Source organism: Parasteatoda tepidariorum, chromosome 2 (genome assembly GCF_982258835.1).
Source record: "Parasteatoda tepidariorum strain Cologne lab strain chromosome 2, Ptep-v5.0, whole genome shotgun sequence".
Taxonomy (NCBI): domain Eukaryota; kingdom Metazoa; phylum Arthropoda; class Arachnida; order Araneae; family Theridiidae; genus Parasteatoda; species Parasteatoda tepidariorum.
This window is the reverse complement of record NC_141756.1, coordinates 113,475,090-113,502,136: the sequence shown is the minus strand read 5'-3', so window position 1 is coordinate 113,502,136 and position 27,047 is coordinate 113,475,090. Positions and strand designations below refer to the sequence as shown.

General features: G+C 30.7%; 1 protein-coding gene across 2 annotated transcripts in view; it reads right to left on the bottom strand.

Moving 5' to 3' along the window:
• Positions 1-27,047, bottom strand: part of LOC107444127 (scoloptoxin SSD14) — a 58,713-nt gene that overhangs the window by 5,895 nt on the left and 25,771 nt on the right. For both annotated transcript variants that reach the window (XM_016058209.4, XM_016058210.4), the window contains exons 3-9: positions 24,109-24,231; positions 19,646-19,743; positions 18,509-18,701; positions 11,758-11,921; positions 8,539-8,831; positions 5,724-5,911; positions 3,365-3,605 (exon numbers count right to left, since the gene is read on the bottom strand). In XM_016058209.4, the coding sequence (XP_015913695.2) occupies positions 3,365-3,605; positions 5,724-5,911; positions 8,539-8,831; positions 11,758-11,921; positions 18,509-18,701; positions 19,646-19,743; positions 24,109-24,231 (1,300 nt within the window). The remainder of the gene's footprint in view (positions 1-3,364; positions 3,606-5,723; positions 5,912-8,538; positions 8,832-11,757; positions 11,922-18,508; positions 18,702-19,645; positions 19,744-24,108; positions 24,232-27,047) is intronic.

Below are 27,047 nucleotides of genomic sequence, written 5' to 3'. Positions count from 1 at the left end.
CAATTGCAAATAAAAAGTGCACCACAAATCAAACAAGATCGGCAGAGCACTCATTAGACTTCAACTGTTTGAGTACCTGTATAGATTTTATGTCGAGAAAACCCAATACATAGCGAACATTGTGGACAACTGTCGGTGGGTTACCTATTGTTCAAGTTACATATCCAGATTTATTGTAGCAAGTACATCTCACAGCTATTTTTAATGTAAATAGTGCATTTTACAATAGATAGAATAGAGCCGCGGTGGCTTAGGGGATAGAGCGTTCGCCTTTCAAAGAGGTGAAGAATTGGCTGGTTGATACGAATTCCACGCCCAGCTCACACGGACCACAGTGCTGACGCGAAATATCCTCAGAGGTAGACGGATCATGGGTGAGAGTTCCCTTGCTGTCAGGCTCACTGTGGGATATTTTCGTGGTCTTCCTCTCCATGTAACACAAATAGAGGTTGGTTCCATCAAAAAACCCTCCACAAATAAAAAATTTTTTCTCCCAATGCTTGATCCAGGAGTTCTCTTGTCTTCTGGATTGGGTTCAAAATGACAAGGCTACGTTGTTGGACATTAGTAGTCGTAAACCCAAAAATTGGGTCAGCTGTTTAATGACGGCTACTAATGCAATTACAAATTGGTAGAATAATACTATAATAATGTAATAATACATTACAAAATAAGTTTTTTTATTTCATTGTCATCATTATCCTCTGGAATACTCAAAATGTGTTGTCTATTGCACTTTACAGACACAATGTAGTTGTCATTGTCGACAATAATATGATCACATGGATTTGTGATTATTCTCAAAGATTTTCAGTTTCGATTCATTTTACCTTTTTGGGGATACACCGAATTTAAAAAAGTTAAACAGTAAAATCTAGATTAACTTTTTACTTACTTTTTACATTGCTTCATCTAATCATTTTGAAACACACAATTACACTGCTGGACAATTGCTAAGGACGGATAACACTATCATCCATAGCAACCACAAAATGAAAGGAAGCAAAATGTGGAAAATTAGAATAAGTGCAGGATATAGTAAGAAGAGGTATGCGTATGCAAATTTTTTTTCCACGTCTGTTCGTCACGTGATAGCGCTGGTAAGAGCTTTAAAGGTTTTGACGCTTGTAGAGAGTTGTTGTTTCAAGTCAAAGTTTTACAGGAAAGATTTATATGACGAACTTGAAATTTTCGGCATGTCTTCCCGATATCACTTAGATAATTTTAAGCGTGGCCGAACTATTGGAAAGATTGAAGAAGGGCGAAAAATAACAGATGTTGCCAGGGAGTTCGACATCGCTCACAGCGTTGTTTCACGGCTGTGGAAATCATTTAAAACAACCGGAATGTGTAGTAGGCGGCACGGGGGAGATCGTGTTAGAAGTACGACGCCTGCAGAAGACAGATACCTCGTCCTATCAGCAAAAAGGAACAGGCACACCACAGCTGAGCAGGTGGCAAATCAGTTTCTTGCTGCCACAGGATAGTAGATCTCCCGAAAAACTGTTGCCAGACGTTTGAGGGGAGAAGGATTATACCCCCGCAGACCTGTTGTGTGTCCCATTGACCAGACAGCACCGTACTGCCTGTTTGCAATGGTGTCGTGAGCATCACAATTGGACTGAACAGGACTGGGCATGAGTACTATTCTCAGATGAGAGTAGGTTCAGTCTGTCATCGGATTGTAGACGCCAACTGATCTGGCGCGAGAGTGGTACTGGTTATCGTCCAGAAAATATTCAGGAAAGGGACCGATATCCGACATGCAGTGCCATGGTGTGGGCCGGAATCATGATCAATGGCAGCACGCGCCTACATGTGGCTGCGAATGGGACTATGACGGGCCTACGATACATTGATGAAGTTCTACTTCCTCATGTTCGTCTTTTCCGTGGTGCTGTCGGTGATAAATTTGTTTTTATGGATCACAACGCAACATGTCATCGAACACTCGCTGTTCAGGATTGTCTAGACAGCGAGGGTATTCAACGCCTCGTATGGCCATCACGTTCTCTAGATCTAAACCCCATTGAAAATGTTTGGGATGCTTTGGGGAGTCAACTTGCTGGTCGAAACTATCATCCGATAAACAAGAACACCCTCATCCGTGCACTGACAGAGGAATGGGATAAATTGCCTCTACAGCTTCTGGATAATGTTGTGCAAAGTATGATACAACGTGTAGAATGTTGCATCACACTCCACGGTGAACATATTCTATACTGACACCTTTCTTCAAGTTGCCTGCTGACATTTAGATACATTGTTCCATTTTTCCGTACGCAGCATCAAATGAACATTTTTTTCTTTCAGATGTTTCATAGCTTTTGTACTTTCCAGAACAATGAATATTCTTTATTCTAATGTCTGAACAGTGTGGCAACTATATTTTATCCTACTGGGCCTCATGTCTCGCTTAATGTTATGCTACATTGCAATTTGTGATCCGTCCTTAGCAATTGTCCAGCAGTGTATTAATAATTAGAAACACTTACGCAAGAATATGTCCAACCGCTTTGACTCGTTACCTGACAGATACAAGAAGCAATATTGCTCTGATTGGAATTCATCGATGTAAAATAAAACAAGCGCTATCACGCTGCTTGAGTCTTTTCGTACGCATTTAAAGAAACTTCTATTGGTATTTCAAATTTTTGAGAAAAAGTGAGCTCATGTAAACCATGAAATTTCAAATGCTGTAAAAATGTTTACAAAACATCAAAAAGCAAACAAGATTACACTAAAGGGAAGTAATGATTCATTTGTGTTTCGATATTTTGAAACTTTAGGGTTGACCTAAACTCACCCTTCTCTAAACTTTAAAATACCTGTGAAGTTAAAATAGCCCCGGCAGTATATTTTACCTTGGCTCCAGTTGGGCTGGATGTGGGTCCTACATGAATATCCACCGAGGGATCAATATTGAGATGTCTAGATTTCTTAATATAAAGTCAATATTGGCCTATATACGGCCAATGTAGGGTCTATATTGGTTGAATAATGAATATCAAGTGAACCTGACAGCTCTGTATAGGGCCGATAATGGTTGTAAAATATTGGGTGAATCAAACAATTTTATAGAGGGTCAATATCCGAAAATAACGGCTCTTTAAACCATTATTAAGCCAAGATTCATGAATATGGGTTCAATGAAGGCCCAAGTTATTTTGCTGCTAGGGATAATTTGCTATGTTGCCTCTTGATTATGAGCAAAAGCGGATTTGCACCATCATTCAAATAAAGCTTTTGTATAGCTTGCTTTTTCCATCGTGAATCTTGAGAATGAGCCCCTGTTTTTGTGCCCTCGAAACGTCTCTACTTTTATTACCATTGTTTGAAACGAATAAAGTCACTCAAAGTATACCTGAGCCGATGCAGTGATGATTCTGGTTCCTCCAGCAGCTCCGACGACCATCTTCACCTCCCCCTCCTTGTCCACAATGATGGTGGGGCACATGGAGGAAAGGGGTCTCTTTCCAGGTGATATGTCATTTGCAGGTGAGGGTGGAACCCCATAATAACTCACGATGTTGGGTGAAGAGAAATCATCCATTCCATTGTTCAGAATGATACCGGTAGATGGAGATCTACAGAGGCTGCCAAAGCTACACATGGAACAAAAATTGTTACAAGACACATTTTTAGCACCCACATAATCATGCACAAATTTTTTTTATATAATTGTGGGGATAGTAGTTATCGACAATGTCCATGTTCATCTATGAAAAGGTACTCTGACATAGAATCGAGTTAACATGTCTTATATACTGGCGAATTAAAATTGTATTTTTGTAGTGTTAGACACACTACAGTACTCCCCCACCAGAATTATAGCTGTGATAGGATACAATGAATGCATATCACTCATTGATTCATTGCTGTTTCGTGAGAAGCCGGGAGAGCTGTATTAAGATCACAGTACTTTTTAAATGCTGAACATAAGTTCACGATTGTGGTCCTTCCTGTGTTGCCATTATCAGTCGAGTGTATACAGGTGGAAGTTGTGAGTGATCTTGACTGAGTAGCAACAGCGCCAGGAAGGGGATAATGTCACACTCACAAGTAGCAAGCCAACTGTTCAATGGGGAATCCATCGAAGGAGCGTTCAAATCAAAGTGGACATTTCTATCAAAGTTCACACCATGTCCGAAGGTCACCATAGTGGGGCTAGTAGATATCGACCAAGTCAACCTTCGTCTATGAAAAGGTACCCCGACATAGAATGGAGTTAAAATGTCTCATATACTAGTGAATTGGGATTGTATTTTTGTAGCGGTAGATCCACTACAATAATAATTACATTAAACGTAAATAAATAAAAAATATTTATTTTATTACAGCTGCTATGTTCTTCTAAAGGCACACATTCATAACATTCATTTACTTAAAATGTGCCGTAATAAAATAATTCAGCTATGAGTGTTTCACTTTTAATAGCAAGCAGACAATCGCATAAGATACCAGTTTTAGTAATTAAGTAAGTATAGTTTTTAAAAATAATAACACTTTCTAGGTCATTATGGTTTCTACGAACCAAAAAATTTAGTAACAAGATGAATTTACATCGTATTTACCTTTGCCACAGTTTAACTACAAAATTAAAATATCTGATTCATGACAACGATGATATTGCAGTAATTTTTGGTTTAATAAAGAGTTATTTAATGTTTAAATAAAAAATGAACAAACAATATACACATATATATTGCAAAAACATATCTGACTATCAATTATGAAAAATAAAAGATATTTATTAACATAACTGAAAGTAAAAATATAAAGTGATAATAATTTAGAAGTATATACATATTACACATCTTTATTTAAACATGGAATTAAATAACACCTGCTGCTGTGAAGTTAAGTGGACCCTAGTAAGGAAACTTTAAGAGATCTGATTAAAATGACAAATCCCTGAGTAAAGATAATTGTGAGTATTAAGAAAAAATAAAGGTTCTGAGAAATACACTTTTTTACTTATCAGCTACTATTTTGAATAAAGGATATCACTAATGCTTAATAATTGCTTATTTTAGTTGTTAAAATGCATCTGAAAACAGGGCTGCCACTCAAATGAGGAAAAAAAAATCCCAGTGCTTTCCCAGGACATATTATACACAATATATTAAGAGAAAAAACACACTATCACTGTGCTCTTGTGTGAGTATTGTTGGGTTAACTATATACTAGTTTTAATTACTGGAATAACTTAGAGCACTTAGTAAAACTTAGAAAAAAGGAATATACTTAAATAATGCTATAGTAAAGGAAATAGTTTAGTATAGCTGAAATATCTTTCCCTGATAATATAGATTGTGCAATGAGTGGTCACCTTTATTTAAAACACGAAAATAAAAAACAAATTACCTGTTAATTTTGATGATTCAAAAATTCCTTAATCTCCCTGTAAAGAGGATTCCCACTCTACAGCACCCAGCTCCATAATCCTTTCATTTTAATTTACTTTGCATATAATAAAATTTAAAAGCATTTACACCTTATCAACAATAGTCAAATGTCATATACTTTAAATATACTCAAACAAAGCAAAATAGATTGTTTCCACCTTTTTTAACTCTTCCATATTTCATTATTTTGTCTCACATAAATTAAAGTCAGAGAGTCCTTTAGAATAGTTATGTTCCTTTCACAATTTTTTTTTTCATATCAGTAAACACAATTTAATTAAGAGTAAAACATATATTGATCTACACACTACTTACTAAGTATTGACAGTACTTGTTACAGATACGGCATCCCCATTTGGTGCAAGAACAGACATGTGAGCAGTTCCTTCGTCAGCAACCATCTCCATTTCTGGCTTATAATGGGTAGGTGGAAACGTCGTGTCGTCCGATATTTGTTCAAATATGGATTTGGCATAACTCGGAGATTTTAAATGCGCCAGAACCTGCAAAATAATTATGGAAATGAAAGTAAAAAGCATAATAAATAACTTAACTCTGTAAAAATAACACAAAAGTAAAAATTTTGTAACAAGATATTAAAATGATATGACATAGGATTTAATTAGGAAATAAAGTCGGCCCTCTATTTAACGAATTGTACCGACAAATCCGTTTGTTAAATCAAAGCAATTCATTTAATCGAATATAAATTTTTGCAAAAAGTATGGTATAAAAATATCAATGCAAAATACCCTTAGATATACAGATAATGAAAAAAATTATTATTGTAACTACGAGCTTAAAAAGCATAAATTATATGTAGGGAAATCAACTTCAAAATGATCTTAATTCTTTAATGCTACTGGCTTTTAAAACTTAATATGTAATACATGCATATAATTACACCCTTGAATTAGGGTGTGAAATATAAATTTTAAGAGCGAAAAATTCAAAGTTATAGTTTTATGTGCTAATTGTTTTCCAGCGATTGTTGTTCGCAAAATCAAAGGTAAAAATGTCTTAAAGGAGAGCATTTTAGCACCCTTTTTGTTGGAACAGAAAAAATATTCGTTAAACCGGAGAATTCATTAAATCAAAGTATGTTAAATCGAGATTCAACTGCATATCTAAAAAAACTATTACAAAAATAATAACAGGGGGCATACAAAATTTAAAATCAGAAATGAGGGGACAAGAGGAAGAATTTATTTTGCACAATTACATTAAAAATTAAATGTACCTACCCAACAGGTTGCTTACATAACAGAAGATATTTTAAAGGGCAATTAGTCATCTTTTCATTTTGTTTGTATCAAAATTAACTGTTAATCTACCTTGCAGCCAAAATGTAAATATTTACCTCCACTTTGTCAAAATTCTAAACAAATACCAATTTTGAAATTTGTTTGTTCGTATCCAAACAAATGTTGTTAAGCTACAGAACCAGTGGAACCTCTTATATAGCTTTGAATAATAAGAAAACTTGAGGCAAATATTAACAGAGAAATCTAAACAGTTAAGAGGCTCTACATAAAAAGAATAAGAATGGAAGGTGATCTTTGTACAGAATAATATGTATTATAATAAACAGAAATGGAAAATTCAAGGATTTATAAATTATAAAAAATGTTCATTATTAGCAACAAAAGAGTTTCATATATTATTAGATGTATAAACAAAATATTTTTGGGCATGCAGTTTATCTTACCACCTATCTTAAAAATCAAGTCAGTAAAAATCAATTTGGAGATTGGATTTAATTCTGGGGAATTTCTAGGCGTTGATAATTTTTCTGGTCAGGCCATTCCCCACAAACTCATTCAGATTTAAAGTAAATGATGAAAAGTTTAAGATTAACTTAACTCAGGTTAACTTACATTCAATAGTAATACAAAAATTTATGTATTACATTTCTACGTAATAAGTAGGCAGAAATAAGAAATTTTTTCTTAAAACTGAACATTTTACTTACTTCATGCCTAAAAGTTACAGATATAAATTAATAATATATCTGTATACTATTTAATACTAAAAGAGAATACATTAATAAAACTATTTATTCTCTTTTAGTATTAAAATAAAAAATATAATTATCTAAATGAAAGAAATACTTAATACGAAATTAAAACAATAAAATTATTAATTAGAACAATTAGTTAAAATAGAACTGAGGAAATATAAATAATATGATAACTAATATAAGACAGTTTCAATGTCTAATAATGAAGGGAAACACACTGATAATACTCAAAAACTTTCCAGTCTGGATTGTAAATTTTTTAAAGTTTTTCCAGTGTATTTTTAAAATTCCACTGTATTCCAGGTTTTCCTTTTTCCAGAGAGAGAAGCCATCTTGTTTTTTATTAGTGTTTTTTAACACTCATTTATCTATTCTAACCAGGCTACGATGTTGAGAAATTAAAAATGTTTATATAACGCAAATAAAACCATCAAAATCACTAAAAATTAAAACGATGTCATTAAAATTTTTTACAACAAAATTGCAATTCATTAAAAAATGGAGAAAAAAAAACTTTTTTTATAGAGAGCAATTTTGTTAAAATCATTGCCATTTTGGAATTACTTTTTAGATTGTCAATGTTATACTTCTTGGTTTGCCTTAGTAGTTATTAATTCTAAAAGTTATAGAATATTTGTTTTCAGTCACACGTTGTTGAAGTTAATCCAAAGTTGCATTTTTATCTCACAAACCTGCTTATAAAAAAATCTTTATAGCACGTGATTAAGAGAAAAAAAAGAGAGAGAGTACTGGTAAGGGCAGAATAAATGTCTTGTTAACGAGATTTTGCAAAAGTAACGAAATTTAAGTTTTAAATTAATGGAACGCAGAGGAAATTTTACATGAACATAAATTATTGATTCCTGGAAATGCACGAATTATAGAAAGAATTGCTCGTTTATAAAGAAAAAACAAAACTAACTACAACCAAAATTATCATTCAAAACTCATTTAAATAGAAAACAAATTTATAAAGTGAAAGAATGGTCACAAAAAAAAGAATAATGCCTGTAAAAGATAAAGTGATCAAATATGCTAAAAAAAGCATTTTCAACAACATCTTAGCCTTGGTTGTCAGTGTAGACAAAAAAAAACAACAACATAGATTACTTGGGAGATGTTAGCAAATGAATCGTCACCCAGCTGAGTCCGATGGGCGAATCCAAATTTGAAAGCTTCGACCATTCGATGATACTGAAGTACAGCATTGTCTCTAGACTCAAAATCCTTTGCAGACATATTATAGTGGCTCAGAATGTTTAGGATGAGTGTCAGAATGAGCCCACTGCCAGGTGGAGGGACCGTATAAAGCTTCAAACCATCAGAGCCCAAGAGAGGCATTTCAATGGAGGGCTTCATAAGTGGTTTGTAATTGAGGAGGTCGCTTTCAGTTATTATACCACCTGAAATTGAAGAAATTTTTTTTTTCATTCTCTTATTGAATGCAACAAAAAAAATTGTGGTAATTACAAAATTGGGTACTACAAATTAATAAAAACACATGATTGTACTAAATATATTATAGATTATTATATATTAAATACATTATATAGTAAATATGATATATATTAAATGTATTATATAATATATATTAAATATATTATAGATTATAGACAGATAGATGATTGTACTAAATATATTATATACACTAAAATATTAAGAAACATACAGAGCCATTTTAATGCATCTGTGCACCATTAATATATTTCCTGTTCACAAAATGTTTCTTCCAGAACAGAAAAAAATTGGAAGAAATTGCATTGGAGAAATGGAAGAAATTAGATTTAAAAAAAAATATTGCATGTCAATTTTTAAGCAATAGAAAGTTTGTGTAAATAATGGTATTAAATTTCAAGCTTTTCAACATACCATTTTTAAATACGTGAAAACTAAAAAGCAACTATTAGGGAATAATTAATGAATGAATTTAAGAAATTAAAAGATCTAGTTTTTCAATGTTTATATAACTTAATGTAGTAAAACCTAATTCTACTATTATGTAAAGACTGATACATAAAAAATAACATAATCAAATTTTATGAATGCTATTAAATTAAGAAATCACATGCTAAATCTATACACTGCTAAAAAAAACACTTATTGAACTCACAATTACAAATAACATGCTAATTTTTATAATTAAATACTCTTAAGTATAAATAAGCTCTGTTACGATAGGTAAATTTTTCAAATTCTGTATGAAATTTCAAAAAATATATAAATTTCTGGTTCTATATTAAATTTAAAACTATTCTTAAAATACTTATTGCTTTACAATTGTATCAGTCTTTTTCATTTGCTTCTTGTAGTGAGCTGGAGGAAGATTCACTTGTTCAAATAAATCTCGATGAACAACAAGTATTGACAATTGTCAATCTTCTTTCATATCTAATAAACTATCTCTAGTGTTTCAATTTTAGTTGCTGCCGATTCCATTTTTTTCCCCTTCAGGCTGCTGATACACTATCTGGTCAATAATATCCGCACACCGAGTGGTATGGACTTAGAGCGTCCAGAGGTACATAATAATAGGATGTTGGTCCCTCCTTTTGCATTGATGACAGCCTTCTGGGAAGATTTTCCACCAGTTTTTGAATAGGAATTGACTTCCATCACAGCTAAAGTGAATACTTGCAGTGAGGAGGGTCGATTAGGCTGGCTAAGTAATCTGAGCTCTAATTCGCTCCAAAGGTGTTCTAGGGGATTCAGATACAGGATCTGAGAAGGACAGTTCAGTTTTCAAACAACTATTTTGTCAAACCACGCCTGTGGAGCCCCAATGGCTCAGGGGATAGAGAATTTGCCTTTCGGCGAGGTGAGCCGGGGTTCGATCCCGGTGGTGGCCGGTCGATATGAATTTCACATCCGGCTTGCACCGACCACAGTGCTGATATGAAATATCCTCAATGGTATATGGATCATGGGTTAGAGTCCCCCTGCTCTAAGGCTAACCGTGGGAAGTTCTCGTGGTCTTCCTTTTCACATAACGCACATGCGGTTTAGTTCCCTCAAAAAGTCCTCCACGAAGGTGAATTTTTCCCAATACTTGATCCAGGAGTTCCCTTGTCCTTTGGATTGGGTTCAAAATGACAAGGCTTAGGAGTTGAACATCAGTAGTTGTAAACCCAAAAATTAGGTCGGCTGTCCAGCGACGGTTATAAAATTTTTTTTTAAAAAGCCACATCTGTGCAAACCTTGATATAATCTTGAATAATAATGAATAATCTTGACATTATAGGACTGTTATTTTGAAGTAAAGTTCATTTAATCAAAGGACATGAAGCTTAATAACAAAAAAAAGAAAGAAAAAAAAACTGAAAAAATGAATAAATGTGTTGAATTGTAAACACTAAGTGTTTATTTTATCATCATATCTCTACATAGTATTATTCATTTATACGTTGTATTCAAAGTTATATATTACAATTGTTATTTTAAAAATTTTATTAAAAAAATTGTTTTTAAAGAAATGCTTAACTTTTATAGAACTTTATATTGATTTATACTACAGAGATTGGTTTGGTAAAAAACTAAAAGAACTGAGAATATAAATCGAAGAATATAAAAAAATACCTGAAATTTAAGCAAGAAAAAAATTAATGCAGGAAATGCAGAATGTTATCAACGTTTTAATAAAAATATTGATGTAAGATTTTTTTAATTTATTAAAATTATGTGAATATGAATCTCTATGAGGGATTTTTAAATTACGCAAAACAAAACTTATTTTTAAAATTACGCGAATATGAATATCAATGTTTCATTTTAAAATCGTATGAATACGAATTTCGATATTAGATTTTTAAACCACTAGAATATAATTTTTAAGCAACTAGAATCATAATAGTAGCTTTTAAATCACATCTATACCAAAAGAGATGATTGATATAAAATCACGAAAATACAAACACGATGCCCGATCAAAAATCGCTGAAATAGGAATAGCGATGTGTGGTTTCAATTTATATGAAAGTAATTTTAAATAGCGTTTGCATTGGTAGGAAATAACATAAAAACGAATCTTTCTTTTCAGAAATTCGAAAAAATACAAATTTTCTTTGAAGAGGCAAATTTTTCTTCTTCTTAGTGATAGAACAAATTTCATGAGTTTGAATATATTATACGGGTCCTCCAGCCGCCCTGGTACTTTTCAGAAAAGGCTTGCCTTTTTGCAACCCTGATAACAAGTAAGTGAAAAAGATTTGGCTAAAAAAACTTATTAACTATTAAGATACCAAACTAGAAAAACTTAAACAAGAGAAGAATGGTATGGAATGGAATTCTAAGAAAGGCCAAGGCCCACAAGCGAAAAAAGATAAGAAAACTTACCGCAATCAGCGATATCTTGTAGAAATTGCTTTTGTAGCTCTCCAGTATATAACACCTCTGCACCTTGATCTGCAATTTTCTGGAGGGTCTCAGCGAATTTTGGCCTTTTCAAGATTTCGTTCTCTTTGTACAACTCATTTGTTTCATTGTTATAAAATTCTCCTCTAAAAATAGTAAAACATGCATTATTTAAAGTTTATATTATTTAACACATGGCAAAGTCCTTTTTCATGATTGAAAAAAAAAGCACACACTATTTTTTCTATAAGTTTGCCAAATAAGTTATGGAGCGTTATTTTGTTTTTTCAATACTTTTTCAGAAATTTTCCTGTTTCGTTTTCTTTTTGCATTGTTTTTATAGATATTTTATTTTTATTTCTTAGCTTTTTTATATTTTACAATAAATAAAAAAATCAGTTAAAATTTAAAAAATATATTGGGTATCTGCTACATTTCAGATTTTCAAATTCATGACTTTCCATGGCTAATTTCAAGAACTTTTCATGACTTAACGAAGTTACTATTTTCTCCGACAAAAACAGAATAATAAATTTGAAAAGCATTATAATAACATTAATTAAAATGATAGATATGACCAAAACTGTTACACTATGCATCTTCATATTTATTGATTTTAAATGTAAAAAACAGAGTAATGAAAGAGTTGAAGCAATAAAATAGCTAAAAAAATAATAGCTGAGTAAATAATTTTTTCTTCTTTTTTTCTGAATTATATTCTAAAGATATTTTTCTTGTTCAGCAGAAAGGAAAGAAATACTCCTGATTTTTCTGTTCTCACTTTGGAATAAAAAAAATTTGCCAATGACTGGGCTGCTTCAGCTAGAATTTTAAATTGATAAAATTAAAATAAATAAATAATAATTGTGAAATCACAGAAGTTTAAAAGATACTCTGCTCCAGAAATGGTGTTTTTTCCATCATTATTTGAAAGAACACCATAATTTTTAAAGAACATGATAAAAACTTTTTATAATTTTTTAAATATGACTCTGAGTGGGAAATTCCATTTTAAAAATAAAATTTTTCGGTGACCTAAATACATGACTTTCCATGATTTTTGTTATAAAATATTTAAAATCATGACATTTCATAACAAATTTTGTTCAATACCAAAATTCATGATTTTGTATGACTTTCCAGGTGCGCGGATACCCTGTATATATATAAATATATTTTTTAGAAAATTTTTCAATTATGTATAAGAAAAGGCTCAAAATAAATAACATTTATTTTACTTAAAACACATTTTTTTAAACAAATGTGACTGTAAAGATAAGACTAAAGGGAAGCACATGTGCAAAACAGGGAGAGGGGAGGAAGAAATATTAAAATAAGAAAATGATATTTCGCTTAAAAGTGTTTGATCGCAGATCTATTTTTACATATTTAGGAGGATTGCCATTACATGATTTGCAAATTAATCAATACCATATAATATTGAAACTATATAATACTAAAGGGATTGTTAGAAATTATATTGCCTGATTTTTAATCAGAAACATTATAAATGCTGATTAGGCTGTATATTTATCTTAAAATTAACAGATGTCATATTTCATTGACTTTTAACATTGATGAGAAACTAAAAAAGAATCTTTGTACATATATGGGTTTTGTCTCAAAAATAGATAAAGATAGATGATATAATATAGATGAGTTTCGTCTTTAACTAAGCTTCCAAAAACATAAGAATAATACTTTTTAAATCTATGTTCATCATAACTCTAATATCAGCTAAATTTCTTAAAAACACAAAAGTTATTACAAAATGAGTTTCTGTTAAGGTAGGTTTAATTGCTTTTTTTTTTTTTAAGTTTTTGATTAATGACACAGATTTTTATGCAAGTATTAAGCAGGGTTCGTTGATTTAAATCAGCTTGATTTATATCAAGATTTAAATCATGATTAAAATCAACTGATTTATATAAATATATATATTATATTGATTTTAAAAGTTAAAAAACAGTGCTTTAAATTATTGATACTTTTATTTTCTTTTCTTAGTTTTAAAATTTATTTTAAATAAATTGCTGCAGTAATTAATTTTAGTTCGTTCTTAATGAACTTTAGTTCTTTACTTTCTTTCCTGGTGTGTGTTAAACACATTTGAAATTACATGTTTAAAAATCTTTTGATTCTTAACATTGAAAGTACAGATTAAAGTAAATATTTAATGCTGTCTTAATATAGACTTGCATAGCTGTAGAAAGTAAATAAACATAATTTTTTTTCAAAAAGAAAAAAAGAAAATGTTAATTAAAATTCTACCTTTTGATTAAAAAAGCATGGAATTCAAATCTACATTATAGTTTATTGATGGAAATTTCTATATTTCTAAAGCTTAAGGTTATATTAAAAAGAAATTACCTTAATGTGCCAAAAATAGAAAGAAAAAGAAAAGCTGAGTCCAGATATTTTTTTCCTGATATAGTGCCATTCTTCCCTTTCAAAGTCTATTTGAAGCAGTAGGGTTATTAACTGGTATTTTTTTTCCCTCATAATATGTTTATGGTATCTTTGAAATTATCAGATTTTCTTTTGTGAAAAAGATTCCAATGTGTACATAGATTTTTTTTAAATGTTTTTTAGTTTACCTTATGTATTTTGATATAGGATTAAAAATGAATATTTTAACATAAAAATATACAGATTGAATACTTATTTTTTGATCAATGACAACATTTATAAACACAATCTGTTGCATTTATTTTGCCGTTTTATAAATCATGAGGGAAAAAAAAAGATATCACAATTTTAAATTAAAATTATGGTGTGCTAATTGAAACTTGGTGTTACTAGTTAAAATAGTATTCCTTAAATTATCTATTTTATCTTGTCTTTTAATTTCAATCATGCCTTTGTGTCAAAATGGTCGCTATGCATTATAATGAAAAATTATTTTAGTCAGTTAGAGCTTCTAAAATATTGTTATAATATAGTTTTAATATTAATTTAATTTTGATTAAACATTTATAAAGTTTTTTTAATCATAAATTAAAGCTCTTATAGTGTATTTGAATAAAAATAAAAAAATCTGATTTAAATAAAAAAAATCCGATTTAAATCAAAATAATCCGATTTTTTTGATTTTTTTTAAAAAAATCAGAAAAATCACGAACCCTGGTATTAAGGTATCATTACAATCATCAAAAACTATTAAAGCAACAAAGAAATCTTCATTTGTATACGTAGAGATATGCGGAGAGCTGACCACATAACCACAATTATGCTATTAGTCACGAAATGGTGAATGCTTAAAATCATGACCCTTCTGGCCCACAATGGTCTGTTGCGAGATTGCTTTACATATAAGCAGGGGTATTAACAGACGTTTTGAGAAAGGTTTGTATTTTAGAAAAAATCTACTTGAGTAATGCAGTCCTGATTATGTGAAAAAATCAGTGGTTTGTTCAGAATTTTTATTAAAGGTACTGTTTTTGTCATAAATCTACTCATTTTGTCTAAATCTAAAATTATCGTATAATTAGGTTCTTTTGGTCAGAGACCTATTTATAAATATGCGAAGAAAAAAATCCCATTTTTGAGAAGGAAAAAAAAAAAAAAACATCTTTCAAGAAGATGCAGTTTTAAAATTATGAATGAACCATGATGCATGGAAACATGTTCCATGATGGTTCCATCATGGAACATGCTTTTAAAAAAAAGAATTTTGTGATTGGTTCATTTTTAAAATGAAAAAGATTGTAAAGTAGGGGTGCACAACCTTTTTCAGTGAAGGGCCACAAGCACAGCAGATTGACCAATGAAGGGCCGCATGCCAAAGTGCTTAGACCGACATATTGAAAGCAATTGTTGGTGGTGATTGTTATATAAACATCATTGTTTATATAACACTAAATTCTTTTTGTCGGTTAACCTTGTAATCTCTTTGCAGAAAATACAATACTTTAAAACGTTTAAAATTAGAAAATGCAAAACTGATTACTTGAGAAGGAAAACAGAATTCGAAAATCAGAATCAATTTATCGGAAAAATTTAGATAAATTGAAATAATTAAAAAACTATGGAAAAATTGAAATTTTTTTTATCACATTACAAAATACAAAAGTCCATTTAAACATAAATTTTAACGTTAAATTTTTTTTCATAGAATTAAATTTCAAATAAATAAATATTCTAGTTATTAATATAAATTCAAGTTAAATACTTTGATTTAAAGAAAGTTTATAGGGTTAAAAATGATTAAAACAAAACCCCTTAAGTGGAAAATAAGATTTAGCATTTATTAGGGAATGTACTTTAACTTTCAGACATTTTCATTTTAAATTAATAATAAGAGGCTGAGAGAGGGAAGAAAAAGAAAGAAAGAAAACACATTAAATTTTAAAGTACTATATTCCTTAATAATAAAAAACTATTAAGATACTTGTTTACAACTTTTTATGACGAATATATTTTTAACATGACACTTACTATTTACAATTAATACACAATCAATTAACAATCAATAAAATTTACATTACTTTACGAAACTTATCTTGATTAAATTTTTTATACAGTTAAAATTTAATGATATACAAATCATTTCCCAGCATATAATCAAAAATGATATAAACTGCTCCAAGAAGGTAGAAAATGGTTTAAAAAATGTCTTAATGGTTATACTGTAATTTGCAAAATTTTTGAATATTGTGATAATTTTATCTACTTGATCATGTGATATTTTTTGAGCCATTAAATGAAAATGTAATGATTGTATTTAAAGACTTCTCTGTAATTTTGAACAGGCCAATAAATTTTTTGTAATTTTTTAATTGCGTAAATAAAAAACTCGATGTTTGTTTTTCAAATCGCGTGAATACGAATCGTGTGGCTTTTAAATTGAGAAAGAACTACTCACAACACTTGATTTTTAAAATGCATGAATATGAATCGCGATATATGGTTTTTAAAACGCGTGCATATGAATTGCGAGAAAAGTAGCAATGGATGATATTTTAAACGCCAGAACATGAATCGCGATGTGTGATTTTAAATCCCATAAATACGAAACGCGATGGATTATTTTTAAATCTCGTTAATGTTAATATGGAATACGATGCGCAATTTTCAGATAGCGTAAATACAAATTACGATGTATGACTTTTAAATTACATGTGACAACAAAAAGAATAGGTTCGATGTGTGTTGTTAAACTTGCACGTGTTCATGGGACTAAAGAATTATGCCGTTTTTTAAATTATTATTATTATTATTATTTTTTTTTTTGCAAAACGGACCGCGTTTAATTAAAACACATCTCGGTTTTTTTTCCTGGGAAGGTGTTGATTTGGCTAAGATACGTAATTACTTTTTAAGTTACGAAAAAAAATTAAAGCTGAATCGAATTTCACGAGTTGTAATATTGTGTGGAAATATCAGGTATATTCTAAATCACAAATAAAAATGCAGCAATAACGGGAAAGAAGAAAAGACACTTTCGAAAAACCTCTTAAAAAATTCGTGTTAAAATCGGTACAACGCAAATGATAAAATCGGCACAAACAGAGCACGTAAAAAATAATTATTTTAATGCGCGATTCAAAACTCGCTTGCTGTCAAAGTATTAAAAATATCATAATCTTTTTAAATCACGGGGAAAACGTAATAACTACTAAAACAATAACCAAAATACTTTAATATTTTAGATGAAATTGGAGTAAATAAAGTCCATCAAAATTTTATGTAATTTAAATGCGAGATTTGAAATTAAAATGTCGCAATAGCGTATAAAAAATATCGGTACTTTTAAAACCTTGTAGAAATGTGTAGCAATAATTTCTAAAATAACGATTGAAAAATAATTTGATTTGCGATAAAATCGTTACAAATAAGCCATGTCAAAAAATGGTTATCTAAATGAGCGATTCTTTACTCGCGATTCGTAATAATATCATGCTAAAATATCGAAGTTTTAAAAACCGGGCGGAAATGTGCAGCAATAACTGTTGAAGAAAGGATCTAAAGTCATTTAGATTTTCCATGAAGTTTGCACAAATAAAGCGTTTCATAACTTTCAAAAAACGCTATTTCAGAAACTACTTGAAAATGGGTAACAATAGCTACCGAAAAGTCATTGGAATCGGCAATACGAAAAGCATCAAAAGTGGTAATTAAAATTCGTAAATCGTAATAATGATGTATTAAAAATATTGGGATTTTTAAAACTATGCTGAAATCCGTAGCCGTTAACCATCGAAAAACTACATCGATTGAGATTGGGTGCGTCAAAAACTTAAAAGTGTAAATTTAAATTACCGAATTTTTTTTATTATAATTTTTTTCATTTTGTTCAGATTGCGGCCGCGGGCCGCACATCGAGGGTTGGCGGGCCGCATTTGGCCCGCGGGCCGCAGGTTGAGCACCCCTATTGTAAAGGATCCATTTTCAAGAGACCCGAATGTTTTCTAAAATTACCTCTGCATGTGGTTATTAAATTTTAACCAAAAATCAGCTGAATATCAAAAAAGTAATTATGTTTGTTATTGTAAAAAATTACTGTTTTGAGAAAATGCTATTTACTAATTATGAAAGCTGCATATTTTACTTTTCAGCAAGTTTAAATTGACATAAAAATGCATATTATGAAAAAGTTTTGAAATTTTAGCAGTGGTGTTTTCATTTAAAAGAATTCATTTGCTATCAAAAATCTGACAAATGAGAGACTTACATGAAAATGAACAGCTGATTATCATGCTAATGATTATCATGAAATAAAGTAAAAACTCACCTCATGGATGCGTCAGATAAGATACGACTTTTTAGAAATTGTAGTTTTCTGGCCAAGTGATTTGAGACGGGAAAACCTTCCTTGCTGAGTTTTACAGATGGTTCAACCAATGTTTTCCAGGGAAGTTTTCCATATTTATCGTGAGCCAACTTATAACCTCTTAATTCACCTGGAATGGCTATAGACAGTCCACCTATCCAAAAAGAAAAAAAGAAGGTAAAAACCACAGAATTCCAAGGAAAAAACATCTCATTTTTGAAAAATTCCCACTTCATGAAGCTGGCAAAGAACTAGATAGTTCAGAGTTCCAGAAAAATAGAAGCATTTTTTTCCGTCCAGATTTTGTGTTATTTTTATGAAATAAATAACAAACAAAAAATTGATTTGCTAAATATTTCAAGCATATACATTCTTAATGGAGTTAAAGTAAAATTGAGTTCACTTAATATTTCATATACGTTATTTCACTTAACTACTTGCACTTTTTATGACAATTTAATAGAAATTTTCCTTTTTTAGGGAATACATACAAACAAATTTAAATGAAAAATTGTGGAATTGAGCTTTAAATTAATTATACAACGGCCTGTGTTAAAACTGATTTTTACATAAAAAGATTTATTCTGTTCTTTTTTTAAATTTAACGATACATTAGTTCCTTGATCTATCTCACATACTTCAGAATTTCTTATTAAAAACCATAGATTGACAAAAATCACTTAAGAACTATAAATGAAAATAATGGCCCCAATAGTGATTAATAGGCAAAACTATAATAGGCAAAATTAGGATTTGTCTATTATAGACTCAATAGTCACCCATAATATGCATACTCTTTCAATTACTACTTCTACATAACATTCGCTGAGGTTTCTATATTTAATTCATTTTGGTAATAAGTACTATTGGTAATTTGATAAGAATATGTGTCTAACAAAAAAAGGTTTCTATAGATATTTTGGAAAATTGCATATTCAATGATTACATATCTAAAGCTTCATTACAGATCTTAATAAGGAAGCAAGTTAAAAAAACATTTGAAGGAGATGTAAAATCAGTTGAAATACTATTTCTGTAAAAAAAAAAAAGAAGAAATTCTTAAAGTATAAGAACATAATAAATAAATAAAATGTCTACCTTCCTGGGACAATGTTTTGTTCCCCAAAAACATGTCTTTGTGAGATTGAGATGGAGCAGTTTCTCTTGCATCAATTACAGTGGAAGTTTTAGTTTCTCTGAAGAACAAAAATAATTATTAGAGTATTGTTTTTAGGTGAATCCTAAATGAAATGCTAAGGTTAATATAAAATAAGTTCTAAAAGTCATTCAAATATAATTTTTAAAATACTTTTTTCGTATGTCTTCATTACAATATAAACTGTTTCTTCTAAAAAAGACCTTTCAAGCAACAATATTACACTTATTTTTAAGTAAATAGATTAGTGATTTGCAAATAACTAGTCTAAGCACATATGGCTAACAAAAGCCTGAGTAAAAGAAAAACAAGTAACTAGATAAATTAAAAATAAAAACAGGAGACAATTTATGGAAGAACAGCAAATTGTTGATTTTGAGGAAAACAGTTTTTGTTTTAAAAGGGTGTATAGCCAAATCTTTGAACAAAAAATAAGCACTTTTTAAGTAAATAACTTAAGAAGGACCTTTACGCACTCAAAAAATATTTTAAGCTCTACATACATTAACAAAATGCAAAATAATTTTCAAAAACTTTACATGATCATGATAAAATAACTAGTTTCTGACAAAGAACTCTTTTCTTAATGATATCAGCCATTATAAAACGATCGAGAGTTTTTCTGGTTTGATATCTGAGGGTGGAAAATGAAGCCTTAAATTGAGAATATCAAAATACAGCAGAGTTGCACATGAGAGCGCAAAAATCTCCCCGAACCCAGCTCAGTTGACGCACATGCGGATTCGCTAGTATTTCATAAAACATGTTTAATGATTGGCGATTTCACACGTCATGGACTGACAGTACACCAAAATAGATTGTTGAATGAATTGTGAAAACTTTAAATGGAACAATGTGAAAAGCACACTTTTGCATAATACGAGGGGAAAATCAACATGGTAAAGAAGAAAAATCTCATTTTCAAAAAGGAAAAATCATGCACTTTTTAAAACGCCCAATGAAGAGCTTTTAAAAAACAAATATCGTTTTTTAAAAGCTCTTAAAGAGTTTTAGAGCTTTTAAAAAACAAGCATCTTTAAGAGCTTTTAAAAAATAAGCACCCTCAAGCATTTTTTAAAAACGTAATGCACCATGTTTAAATTTAAGTTTCATACTAACTTGTCACTGGTCTTTCCACTTATTTTGCAAGGTTATTACTAACCCCTTGCATATATGTATTTTAATTTAATTTTGTTTAGTTTATACGTGGCTGTCAAATAAATGTGTTTTCATAAAATGGAACTGTTTCTTTAATGTAGCTTGATTCATTACAGAAGCCCTAACCATCAATCCAATGGGGGCACCCCATCTACAATTAAAATTTTAAATCTGCTTTGCTACTGAAATCAAAGGATAAAATTCCCTGACTTTTCCAGGTATTCCAGATGTATTTTTATAACAATTCAGTCTAATATAACAGTATTTACTGATAGTGCCATGGTCAAAATATACAGTAAACCACATAAAATTAATTTTTGTAAGTTATACATTACATTTTATATCAGTTATAAAATATAACACTACAATCAAAGATAAAAATGGCATTAAGGGCAATAAAAATATATAACTTAAAATAGAAAAAAATATTTTCAAAAAATAATAATAATAATAATAGTGTTTTGTCTCATTTAGGAAACACAGAAAACTATAATTTTCGTTTTAATTCTGATTAATTCTAAATTTAATTTAAAACATTTGTTAGAAATGCATGTTAACAGAAGAAAAGTGTTCGAAACAAGAGTATCAGTATTCCAAACATTTTTATTAAAATTAATAGGAATTAAATCCGATAAAAAGTAAAATGATCAACGATACGAAAATCAAGCTTTATCGTCTTCATATCACCTCGACAGGGAACATATAGTAAAGGTAAATCACACACATGCAGAATACTAGTACAGGATGTTTAAAAAAATAAAAATAAAAACTCAATTTATTTTCCTCTCTACTATAAAACAAAAAATAAATTAGAGATATAAACATAATTGAGAGTGAAAAAAACCCGGCAAAAACATACAGGAAAAAAAAGGGGAAAAGCAAATTATGTAACTATCTCCTACCATCTTTAAATGTAATCAATAAAATAACGTGAAATAAAAATAAAGGATTAAAAAAATGCAATATACATGTCCATTTATTATAAAAAATTTATATATTTACGGAACTGATATCAGGAGTCGATCATGATGGATATTTGGGACGTTTTGAAGCCTCTTTGCACCATTCAAATACTACAAAAACGGCCCTTCACGAAATTTCCCTTCATAAATATGTTCGATTTTTAATTTTAGTAGTCTTTTTTAGGTGGTTTAAAAAAAAAAAAAAATAGGTGGTTAATAAAAAAAAAAAAGAAAGAAAAACGGCGGATTTTTTTTGGATTGGCTAAAATATGATAACTGGTAACTTAGCTTGACATATTTTTCCCGCAAAATTTTTGCATCAAAAATTATAAGTAATTTATTAATGTAATATAACAATAGATAGAAAACAATAGTATTGCATTCTTGGGTTATTGTAAACCAAATATTGATAATGATATACTGATTATTATACTTTGCATAAAAAACACTGCGAAAGGCAGATTCTCTGAAGAAAACGATCTGAAACGGAAGGATTTTACGTCCCGAATTGAGCACGTCGAAATTCATGTGTCATGTTAAAATATCGGAGATAGAAAAATATTGTGGGAAAAGCCAAAAAAAAAAAAAGATGGTGATTGACAGAGGAAAAAAATATTATCCGTTAACGTACGGAATTATCGAAAATCGAAAGCGTCAACGAGTGATTGACAACTCATTCGAACATTGTCAATAGAATTTCAAAAGCCGTCTGAAAAAACTATCATTAACTGATTAAAAACACGATCACCAAATATCACGACATTAAGATTGAATCGTAAAGAATCGAATGCGTTAAAAAGTGATAATTCTAAATCGAAATTCGCATGTCGTGATAACATCGTATTAAAAATATCGAAATTTGAAAAACCACGTGAGAACGGCCGAAAGAAATAACAAATAACTTTAGAAAAAGTTATCATTAAACGATGCGAAATTGCGATGTAATCGACACGAAATCGAAAGCGTCGAAACTTGATAACTTAAAATCGAAATGGGGAATATGCACCATGTCGCAAAACCAATGAAAAGTCGATTATATTAGTTAAAGGAGTTACTCAAATGCATGTTTCGTTTCAAGATTTGATTGTTGTAATAAATAATATCGTTAAAAAAATATCGGGTTGTAAAAACTTTGTGGAAATCAAAAGCAATAACTGCCAAAAAAATTGATAGAATCATTGACTTAAAAAGTAAATGATCAAAAGCGCAATTTTAATTTCCCATATCGTCTGAAATATATCAGGATATCTAAGAACTCCGTAATTTATGTCCTCAATAGATGTAATTGAGATTAAAAATCAGAATAAGAAGATGTAAAAAAATGTAATTGACTTAAAAGAAATCGAACGTTTAATATGATTAGTAAAATTCTTGAGCCTAATAACATCACAGCGAATGGAGAAAAAAATTTACCCAATTACTAGATTTTTGAAATCAAAATCTCCTTTTAAAGCATAAATGTGAATTAGCATTAGCATTTTTTTAAAATCATGAATTCTCTTTTAGTTAACAATATGAACATAAAAAGAAGTACTAGCGATTTGAGTCAAATCAGAAAAAAATCGCTTGTACGATGAAATTGACTATTTGATTTAATTAATGAATACATAAACTAATATAAAATTTTAATGTTTAGTCAATTATCTAGACTAAATTTAATATAATTAGTGAATATAATTAGTTTAATCTAATCGTAATTAGAGAAGTAATGTGTTTAGAAATTAAATTACAAACCAGAAGCAGACAAAAATTCTTGATTTTACCTCTGAATGTTATTCACAATAAAACTGGATACAACATGAAATATTTTTTTACAAAAAATACAGATTATTGACATGAACTTTGATGGATTCTTTTTTTTCTCTGTTATAATGAGGAACAACATGGACGCATAATTATCTCTGGTTAGTCTCTGAGTCTTCACGTAATTTAGTTTCTAAACAATTATAGAGCCCTCTTAGTGATTTTGTTTGAATGCAATCTATTTGGAAGACAAAAGAAAGTAGATCTCCTCTTTCTAATATACTTTTAAATTGGCCTTTTCCATAGCTATCTCCATTTGGAAGATAACTTTTTTTTTTGACATTTATTTATTTTAATATAATTTAATTGCTTTACTAATAAAATACATAAAATATATTTTAAATTGATAAACAAAATCCTACTTATGTTTTCAGATTTTGATTGAAAATTATCTTACAGCAATAGTAAAAAAAAAAAGAAGGAAAAATTGAAGTTAGTTGTTAGTAATCACTAAAATGTGCGAAATAATACTAGAGTCTTACTTGTTGTAGATGACCATGAGGAATCCTCCCCCAAGCCCCATACTTTGAGGATTGACCACACACCCACAGAACAACATTGAAATAGCTGCATCCACCGCACTTCCTCCGTTCTGAAGAACATTCCTATTCAAGAAATTAACACTTATATACACTGGCAACACATTCGAGAAATAACACTTTGTAAGGAAAAAATCTATAAATTTTTCCAAATAAATAAATTTAAAAAAAAAAAAAGAATAAATAAATAAAATAAAAAAAAATCAACAAAATAGTTGTGATCGCCTTATTAAGATCACTGGTTACCCATTGGTCAAATGCTTTTTCTTTGTGGACTGACTCCATTAAACAATTCAAATCATGGGTTGCAAAAACTGTCTCAATGGATGTTTGTCGTCGGATTCAATTTTCAAATCCTGCCTACTGTACGTGTTTCAAGATGTCACAAAATACTTTTCCTTCTTCAGTATTCATATTTATATTGAAATCACCGTCAAGACAATCATTATACGTTAATAATTAAAAAAATAATTAAAATTATAATCATGAAAATGCATTGAGAATGACTGCTAGTGAAAATAAAAACAACAGCGGTCGCCATAGCAACGCACGCGCACTGTCTACTATTACTCTTGAACACAGTTGAAAAGTGTGTGCACGCCATTAAATCCAAACCAAGACCCATTTTGCCAATGGGGGGGGGGGAAACAAAAAAAAACAGGGGTGAAATATTTTTTATAAATGGTATTCAAAGGGTGGCGGCCACTCTGAAAAAAAGCTTTGATATTTTCCAAACTGATTTTAATCGAATTGATAAGTTTATCAAGCATACGTAAAACATATTACAAAATATTTAAGGATGGAGAAAGCTATAAGCACAGGTGGTGCTAGGGGGGTTTAAATTTCTGAGTTACTACTTTCGATTTTATTTTTCAATTCCTACTATTAGTTTCAAACTCTCCCTATATATATATATATATATATATATATATATATATATATATATATATATATATATATATATATATATATATATATATATATATATATATATATATATATACTTTTTATTCATCCATTCAAGTTCAAACACATTCTGATGACACTTGATGTTAATACAGTTTTTTTTTTAAATATTAATTCATTCAATAAATTTAATGAATTAATTTCAGTTTTTAATGGGAGAAAATCTTATTATTTAATAAAAAGTAACTAAAATAAAATGTTTCTTTGTTGACTTAAGTAATTTTTTTTTTTACAATACTTGTTATAATTAAAGCTAAGTAATTTAAACGGATCATTTTTTAGGCTAACAATGTCCTGACAACATGACACACATACCCTATTAAAAGGTGAGTTCCCCCAAATATTTTTTTTCCAAGTACAGCATTGGATATCTCTATTTTAAATAATTTTAACGACATCTGCAATACACTACAAATTAAATTGGAGATAATTCTGAGATTAAAAAAAAGAAAGTGAGGGCTTTTATTTAAAATTTAAATACCTCCCCACACCCAGAGGGATGACGGGTTGAGTTCAGAATCATCAGATGCAACTTTTAAAAATATTTCACACACATAGTTTATCATCTGATGCAATATCTCGGAATATTTAATAGTTTCCACACTTTTCGGACATCCTGCCATAAATTAAAAACTCCTGTCAAAAATAACATATCAGAGATCGCACATAATTATTTAAGGATGAATAAATAAACTGCTGTTTGTAGAAAATGCAACACCATGAAGGAATCATCAGAATCAAATGAAATTCGCAGCAAATGTCAATTATAGGATATTATGCAAATTAATAAAGTTTCAGAGCCATCGCGCGTGCGTGGCGCGCGCAGCGCCCTCTGAATTGATGCTGAAAGCGTATAAATAAAGTGCTGTAGCGGGACGTTGAAAATAGTCTATGATTATTTGTTAGTGGCAAACGTTTAGTGAGACCTGAGTATGCCTCCACGACGGAAGAATAAGAAATTCAAGCAACTTACGGAGTTTGAACGAGGGAGGATAATCGGCCTTCGAGAAGGAGGATTTTCCTATCGCGCAATAGCAGCTCGTATGCAGCGGAACAGTTCCACAGTGATGCGAGTTTGGAAGCAGTGGACCGACGAGCACCGAACAACTCGAAAAACAGGCACTGGACGACAGAAGGTGACGTCAGAGCGCGATGATCGACACCTGCTCCGCATGGCGGTGAATGATCGCACAGCTTCCTCCAGGCAGCTGGCAGCACATTGGTCTACTGCTACAGGTGTACAATTGTCGGCTTCGTCAATTCGTCGTCGTCTGCTGCGCCGTGGATTGCGTGCAAGGGTGCCATTATACAGGATTCCCCTCACGGCGGATCATCGACGGCTGCGTCGGCAGTGGGCTCTTGAGCACAGAGACTGGCGAGCTGATTGGCACCAAGTTGTCTTTTCAGATGAATCACGCTTCAATTTGTGGACCCATGATGGCCGTGTTCGTGTTAGACGTTATGCCGGTCAACGCTGCCTTCCTGAGTGTATTATTGAACGACATAGTGGTCGAACACCCGGAGTTATGGTCTGGGGTGCGATTTCGTATCATGGACGATCCAATTTGATACGAATTGAGGGTAATCTCAATAGCAACAGATACGTCCGTGAAGTGCTACAGCCCGAAGTCGTTCCTTTCCTTCAAGGCATCCCTGGAGCTATCTTTCAGCAGGATAATGCACGCCCACATGTTGCGCGGACTGTTAGAGACTTCTGTTCAGCACAACGCATGCAACTTCTTCCTTGGCCTGCTTATTCGCCGGATATGTCGCCTATTGAGCACGTGTGGGATATGGTTGGTCGGCGTCTCACTCGTGATCCGCGTCCTGCAGTTTCCAAAGACGAACTTTGGTTGCGCATACAAGCGATATGGAATTCTCTTCCTCAAGCAGATATTCAACATCTGTTTGACTCC